The 8,023-nt window shown below is 34.9% G+C and overlaps 1 protein-coding gene across 1 annotated transcript; it reads right to left on the minus strand.

Annotated features, from left to right (window-relative positions):
- Positions 1-511: 511 nt before the first annotated feature.
- Positions 512-5,328, minus strand: LOC104114979 (uncharacterized). Its single transcript, XM_009625542.4, has 8 exons — positions 4,728-5,328; positions 4,500-4,594; positions 4,273-4,376; positions 3,993-4,093; positions 3,807-3,910; positions 2,918-3,355; positions 1,933-2,064; positions 512-1,003 (listed from the first exon to the last, which is right to left on the minus strand). The coding sequence occupies exons 1-8, from the start codon at positions 4,974-4,976 to the stop codon at positions 850-852; spliced, it is 1,377 nt and encodes a 458-aa protein (XP_009623837.1). The 5' UTR covers positions 4,977-5,328; the 3' UTR covers positions 512-849.
- Positions 5,329-8,023: the final 2,695 nt, after the last annotated feature.

The following is an 8,023-nucleotide window of genomic DNA, read 5'->3' on the forward strand; positions in this document are numbered from 1 at the left end:
GAATGACAGTAAATTAGACCACAAAAAAGAAATGTACCAAATTAAAGGAAGCACCAAAATTTAACGAGGTTTCATCAATTAACCTACATTATGGACGGAGATAAAAAAAGATCCGCTATTCAAAAAAGAACATAGGAGAGAGTACTCCCCGCCAACCCCAAAAGATCTTTTTCTCCATCCCCTTCCTCTCTCTACAACCTGTGTTGCTTGTACAACAACAATAACAACTAAGTCTGAACCCCAAGTAAGTTGGAATCAACTCTCTAACCCTTAATGCTTCTACTTAAGAAAAAGAAGAAGATTGAAAGTCTTCAACTAATAACAAATACCAGTTCCACAGAGAGCTCGCTGTGTACAGGCCAAATCTTGAGTTGGGTAAGCTTCAGAAGCAACACAATAACAACTTAAATGCATAACAATCAGTTTTTACTAAAATTTCAAAACCTAATGCAGAAGTGGATTGCATTTGCTCAAATATGTGAAGAGGTTTGAGATATTGCAGATCATCAAATAGTTAAAGCAGAAACCTCTATTATATTCTTCTGAAAGTCTATCTTTATGTTTTTGATATTACAAGGGACCAGTGTACCATGTCTCCTTAATTCACATTTTTCCTCTGAAAGCCTACACACTAGAGTGGTGGTAATCATTACATACAGTAGAAGAAGAATGGGATTCTGATCTATTCACATTTACATTTCAAGGGAAAAATAATTTTTTGTCTGAAGAAAAAGAAAAAAAAACAAGAAAGCAGAAGAGTATGTAATGTCGTCGCAGTTTTCCTTCTCTTTAACCTCTATTCTCTTTATAGCTTGTAGCGCATCGGTGAGGGCAACATATTGTTAACTATTAAATTATATGGTCTGGCATCGTCGGATTTTTTCTGAAGACATGCTTCCTGCAGCGCTCAAATATGCTGTCATAGATCAAATCAAATTGAACTCCAGCTCGTTCGCGATTCACAATGAAAAGAATGTGATCACCTTCAACAATCTTATAGTACCTGATTCCAGAAAAAGAAAAAGAAATATCAATACTAAAGCAGCCCTGAAATACCTGTCCTTTTATTCAAATAACAACTACACATAGAATTCCAATCTCACTCTATAGCAATCTCAAGTATCCGATATGTGTCAGACAAATATGCAGTATGTCCAATAGTTGCAAATTTTAAAAGTCAAACATTTTCCATATATCAAAGTGAATAGGCATAAATACTAAAAGCCATAATTTCCAATATATTATGTTTAAGGAAGTAAAATAGGAATCATAACAGAGAAATTGAGATAATAGAGCAACAAGAGGTGCAGAAGTCCAATTACAAGAAGCAGAAAGCAAATACGGAGGATTCATCTTTTTGGGAGATGAAAAAGAAGACCATCTCCAGTTGCAAGTCAAGGAGCAATTCTTTAATCGCACACCCCTGCTAGATTTTTTTAAAGTTCCTCTACCAAGAAAAGGCTTGATGTTGCAACTTCTAGCACACCTTGTCAACAATTTTAACACATCCACTTCAAGCGGACAAAGAGATATGGATGTCCAGTCAAATCTATCAATCAAAATAAGGGAATATAACAACCCCTTAAACATTGACATACGAAAATACTGGTTTGTCAATTGGACTTGCTTCAGAATAATAAATTACTATCAAATCCTAATGATAACCAAAAAAAATAGAGAAGATGACACTTTGGTTTAGAAACTTCTTAGTACTTACAACTAAGAAGCCATGACCAATAATAAGTGGTGGTTCTTTATGAGAAAAGAGTTCAATTCTATGAAAACCTCAAAACCAGACAGGAATGAGAAAATAAGTGATGGAAGTGTCGGTAAAAACTGCTTTACTAATAATAGAAATTAAAGAAGTTAAATACCAGAATGGCAACTTGGCAAATGAAATATAATGGCAGAAGCTTAAGACCGGTAGCCTACCAAATGCCAGGTCGCAAAGGCTGGCAATCAGAATCTTTAACAACCAGTTGACTTGGGTGCTCAACTGGGAAGCGAGGGTGTGTCATAGATATAGTGTTGAGTGCACCATCATTGTCCCACCAATCCTCATCCCTGCAAGAATTAGATGTACAGAAAGACGTAAGATGATGAAATTACGTATGGTTTGTATAAGAACTGTTATTTAGCAGTTCCACTCCGTTTGGATACATGATAATTGCTTTAAGAAGTAACTAGGAGGATAAAATCTATTGGTTTGGTGGTTTTGAATCTTTTTGAGATAAGAATTTGCAAGTCCAAACTCCTCATAAGATGATTGCTCTATGGAGTCAAATAGCTCAACTACGAAATTGCTATACAAAGCTTTGAGGTAAAACTAAAACTGGGAGGATAAGAAATCCACTCAAAGTGGTTTTCTAAATACTTAATTTTGAAACTGGTGTTAGTGCAATGCATATTACTCATGAATGTAAATCCAAGGAATTTTTGCATCCATTAATTTCATGGAGCCTACATCCAAGTTTCACAGCCTAGTCCGGACAAATAAACAAAACACTGTTGCACAAAGAGCAAAAACCTCAAAACAGAGAATAAGTGGCATAGCAGCAACACTTGTAGTTTGTTCGGCCAAGCTTCCAAAATCTACTTATTTTGAGAAGTGTTTTTTAATCAAAAGAAGCAATTTGTGTTTGGCTAATCAATTTGAAAAAAACTTTTGCCAATATTAGAGCAGCTATTTAGGTTCCAAACGTGCTTTTGAGGAAAAGCTACTATTTTCAGCTTCTGAAATACAGCATCTGCTACTACTCAAAAGAACTTATTTTTTCCTACAAACTTGGCCAAACAGGCTATTACTTGCAGTAGATACCTTGCTGAGAATCTTTGCTACATTGTAACTGCCAATATATTTGAATGAAAATCCAGGTAAATGGGAGATGAAATAATAAGGAAAAAACAAATGACACACCTATAGCCCTTATATGGGGGAGGGACATCTGGAGGATGCCGCCATAGGCTCATTTGCAGGACTCTGATGAACAGCAGAGGATGTATCCCAAGTATGCCAGAAGGGACTGTTAGACCCATGACTTTCGCGGTACGCTTGGTAGCATAGCTGAAGTAGTATGTATTAGGAAACGTATGCAAGTGACTGTTCACCTTGATCGACCCCTGGAGGGTAAGATCAGGAAGTATCCAATCCCCTGACGCAAATGGACCAGCATTTCCTAAAAGACAATCAAGAAGACCCCATATTCCAACTTTTCTCCAGGATATGTTGAAGTGGTCAAAACCAAAGTTGTAATAGTTCTTGAGCCAGGGAATGTCAATCCAATCGTAAATTATTACCCCGATGCGGCAAAGTTGGAGCAAAGACACAGGCTTCAAGGACTTCCCATCTTCAGGTCTGTAAATGAAATCAGTTGATTCAGTACATAAATATCACGATTTCAGCAAACCATAGGAAATCTTGGTAAACATAAAACTTATATGAAAAGGCTACAAACAGATAACAGCAATTCGAAAGCAGATTTTAGAGAAACAACAAAGTTAAAACCTTCATATGATCATTATTGAATACCAATATGATAATTAATGGTTGAATGAATTGAAGGCACCTAAAGTGGCATCTGAACATAGCATCTACTTAAAGCTCGATCATAAGTAAAAATTAAGCCAATAGCACAATTGATATAATGAGCACCCATGATAGCACTTAGTTGTTTATACGACAATAACAGATCAAATATAGTTGAACAACAGAAAATAGGATTTTCCTTTGGGATAAGTGAACTACAGAAAATAAAATTTTCCTTTGGGATAAGTGAACTACAGATAATAAGATATCAGAAACCTACTGCATTCCATCAAAATACGTTCGTGTTGTCCCGTTGAATGCTCCAGACAACGATGTGATGCTTAGGACCCAGCTCTCAGACGTGTTCTCATATCCCTTAAATGCCTACAATCACAATAAGCTTTAAATTAACAACAAACTTCTTTTAAATCTCGCAAATCCATGAATTAATTATAAGCAGACTCACCTTTTCAGCAAGCATTTGTTGCAAAACTCGAACAACCTGTGCTCCAGCTGAATGCCCAACAAAATGAATAGGGTGATCTTCATCCCATTCTGGGTAATGCCCTGCTTACAAGAAAGTACGAAAAGCTAAATTAACCATTCATAATTTCACAAAAACATCGTAATGCAATAAAAACTAAACAGAAAAGGAAGACAAGTTTCAACCTTGTTCATTAGTACCATGAATTTACAAACATTGAAATTACAAAAAAGCTAAACAATGAGGAAAAAAAGATTCTAACCTTGTTCATAAATTCGTCCGAATTGGGAATGTCCACAGGCCTTACTATGTTCTTCCCCATAATCAACTTGCCCTCCTTTCAAATAGTAAAACAACTCACGAGCCCTGAAACCTAACATCCATCAAATGTTGCAAAAAAAACAACCATGTACAACAGAACAAAACAACATAACAGCAACATGCAACATAGAACATAAATAACAAGAATTTGAAGCAGCATCAACCCACCTGTCATATATGCTAGTTAGAGAGCCCAAATCAGGCACAAGAACCCTATCATCCTTCTTCTCTGCACCAGCAAAATATGACAGCCCTCCTAATCTCTACATAAAACATCACAATTTCAAGGCCAATGTTATAATTCTACCTCAAAAAATTCAATCTTTAACCCTAATATGAGGTAAATGGAGGGAAAAAACAAAGCACATAATAGGAAAGAAAATAAAAATAACATACCCCTTTTCCAAAACCAAAGATTCCATGAACCAACACAATGGGAGGAAGATCTGTTGCAGTGGGGGTGTTCTCTTCTGATTTCAAGTTAGGCTCCAAATTATTAGGCTTGTAAAAACAATCAGTTAAAGCCTGGGAAAGATCACCAGCCACAGCTGTGCTAAATATGTAAAACCCATATGCCAAATGAACAAAAGAACTCACAAACAGCTCTGTCAATTGCAGTGCTGTTATCCACCACCTTACTATCATTTTCTTTTCTTCTATTAACACAAAATATAAAGAATTTTGTTTTACCACCTCCCTTATTCAAGAAACCAAGAAAGCAGCAAGCTTTGATCAATCAACAACTATTCCGAAAGGTTCAATCTAGAAACAAGAATCTCATCAAATAATTAAACCCCAAAAGGGTGTTTGTATAGAAAAAAAGAACAATATTTTTTTTCAATTTTCAAGGGTAGAAGAAGGGAGGCAAATCAAGCAATCCTTTTCAAAGAAGCCCCCAAAATGGGGGGGTCCTTTTAGCTTTGAAGAGATGAAGAGGAAAATTCAAGACTTTGAAATATAATAGTTTCCCACAATTATCTCATTGCCCACCATAATCACCATAAAAGGCCAATCAAAGCCTCATTTTTATTGCACCCCCATTTCATTTTTGTGTACATGGAAAGAGTTGGGTAGGGGAAATTGGGGCCCACCACACCTCAAAGACTGGTGGGGGTTGGTGCCAGTTGCCATTTAGGGTCTAAACGGGTCCCACAAACTATGACACGTGGATAAAAATAGAGTCTTGGAAATTCAAAAGAATCTAAAAAGGAAATTGGAGAGTGCCAATTCATCAGCATTAGTGATGGAGATTTGGTGAACAATACAAGATTATTATGCCTAAATATTGGGGATAGAGATATTATTTAAGGGAATAAGTAAGGTGCATAATCCAAAATGGTCTTAAATATCGGGGTGGTTTGTTTGGTGTTAGGTGGAAGTTGATTCTGGCTAAAAGATTCTACGTAATAATAGTAAAATGTTCTAGGAGTTTCTCTTGCATCAAAATCAAAAACACAAGAGCAAGAACGATGTATTGGTTGGAAAAGAGCTGGAAAGTTCAGTGTTTGTGAATATATTTTTAACTATAAAAAACAAACCAACTCCAGAATGGTCCAATTCCCTTATCCATATATCAATTATCATTCGCATCCTTCCATTTGTTTTCGCTCTTCTCATCCACGCACTTTTCTCCAAAGGTGCACACCACACTTCCAACGTATAGCTCTTCTTTTTTCTTTTTCTTTTTCTTTTTAAAAAAAAAAAAGGAATAGCGGTTAATTTATTGCTAGTGATTCAAAATTGAGCAATTTTATCTGTCGTTAGACTTCCGGTCTAATATAAGTCTCGCTACTAGAAAAAAAAAATCATTTTTATTCTTAACTCCTAATAAAGCACCAATCTGAAGATAATTTTATGTTGAAATCAAAAGTTGGACAGTAAATTTGTATTTTTTTTCTCGAGCATGGACACGTTCATCCATTTTGTGTTGGGGACTCTATTAATGGCTAGGTAAATACGAGATGATTTTTTCATGGCAACGTTATGATGAGCGTAAATGTGTACCGAATGACATAATTGAGTAATTTTGAATAGTATAGGCAAAAATTTTAACGGAAAAGGACCAAATATACTCTCATGTACTGTCAGAAAAGGTTTAAATGTACCCTTTGTTATATTTTGAGTTCATATATACCCCTATCGTTATACTATTGGTTCAAATATACCCATTTTCCGTTAAGTTTGTCTAAAGTGTACATCTAATCCTACGTGTCACTGACATTTGATGAAGCAGATGCCACGTGGCTTGTCACCTCAGCGTCCTAACCCATTTTACCCCTCCCTTCTATTTTTTTTTCACCACTAAAATTGTTTCCCCTCTACCACTATTGCCACCATTACCGCTACCATGAAAAATATTGTATTTCGAATTTTAGTCTTTTATATATTGATTAGGGGCGCTGAGGTGGCATACCATGTGGCATCCACCTCATCAAATATCAGTGCCACGTAGGATTGGATGTCCACCTTGGACAAACTTAACATAAGAAGGGTTATATTTTAACCAATAGTATTACGGCAAGGGTATATTTGGACCCAAAGTATAACGAAGGGTATATTTAAACATTTTCTCATAGTACAAGGGTATATTTGGCTCTTTGCCGAAATTTAAATGGTTCTCTTTTGAAAAATATATAGCTTTACAAGTAAATTACTTGGTTTGAGTTTCAAATTCTAATTTTTAAAGGTTTTTGCATAGTTTCTAAGAGTCCGTTTGACTTAGCTAATTAAAAGTAGCTAATAAGTGTTGATAAATAGTTTCATGTGTTGAAGTATTTGATAAGAAATACTTATAAACACTTTTTTCTATTAAAATTACTTAAATATTCTTAAAGTAGTGAACTCTTATAAGGAGATGATTATTGCAAGATTTTTTAATTTCAATATGATTCAGATACAAATAAAATGTATCTTTAGTTCTAAATTGATTAGATAAAATCATATTTTATAAAGATATATTATTTTATGATAAACTAAAAAATAATAATTGAATAAGTTTATTAATAAAGGTTTAATTAAATATTACACCAAAATATTTGCATAGAAATTAAAACAACAGATGCTAATAAATATCATATCACGATCATGATAAACAATCCAATAGAATACGTCTACTTGAACAACCCTCATTATTTGAAACGTATAATTGTTATTTATCTTCCTTATATATTTTCAACATTAGAATTATAAAATATTAAAGGAGAAGAAGTATGATTTACAAACGAAAGAGCTCTCTCACCCGAAATCAGATTTATTCTAACAAATTATTTTTTATGGTAAAATAGTTACCTAGAATCAGATTTATTCTAACTATGGCAGAACAATTGCAACTTGTTTAAATTTACAACAACAATTCAGTATAATTCCACTAGTGGGGTCTGGGGAGGGTAGTGTGTACGCAGACCTTACCCTTACCTTGGGGTAGAGAGGCTGTTTCCAAATGAAACTCTTTTGGGGTGACTCGAACTCACAACCTCTTGGTTGGAAGTGGAGGGTGCTTACCATCAGAGCAACCCAACTTGTTTAAATTAAAAAAAAAAAAAAAAAAAAAAAAAAAGGGGGGAGAAGAATAGCAGCTTGGTTAGGTAAGGGGTCAGGTAAGGGGTCGGGAAAAAGATGAAAGAATGGAGTTATGGAGGGGATAGGCGTAATGTTCTTGTAAGGATATTTTAGGAATTATAAAAAGGTTATTG

Source organism: Nicotiana tomentosiformis, chromosome 10, assembly GCF_000390325.3.
Source record: "Nicotiana tomentosiformis chromosome 10, ASM39032v3, whole genome shotgun sequence".
NCBI lineage: Eukaryota > Viridiplantae > Streptophyta > Magnoliopsida > Solanales > Solanaceae > Nicotiana > Nicotiana tomentosiformis.

Bases quoted from the DNA above. Each gene is read 5' to 3' on its own strand.
- LOC104114979 (XM_009625542.4), bottom strand. From the start codon at position 4,976: ATGATAGTAAGGTGGTGGATAACAGCACTGCAATTGACAGAGCTGTTT. The intron at 4,377-4,499 runs GTGGGTTGATGC...GTTAGGTTTCAG, and splicing joins CTAACTAGCATATATGACAG to GGCTCGTGAGTTGTTTTACT. The intron at 1,004-1,932 runs GTAGGCTACCGG...TTCTGGAATCAG, and splicing joins CCTTTGCGACCTGGCATTTG to GTACTATAAGATTGTTGAAG.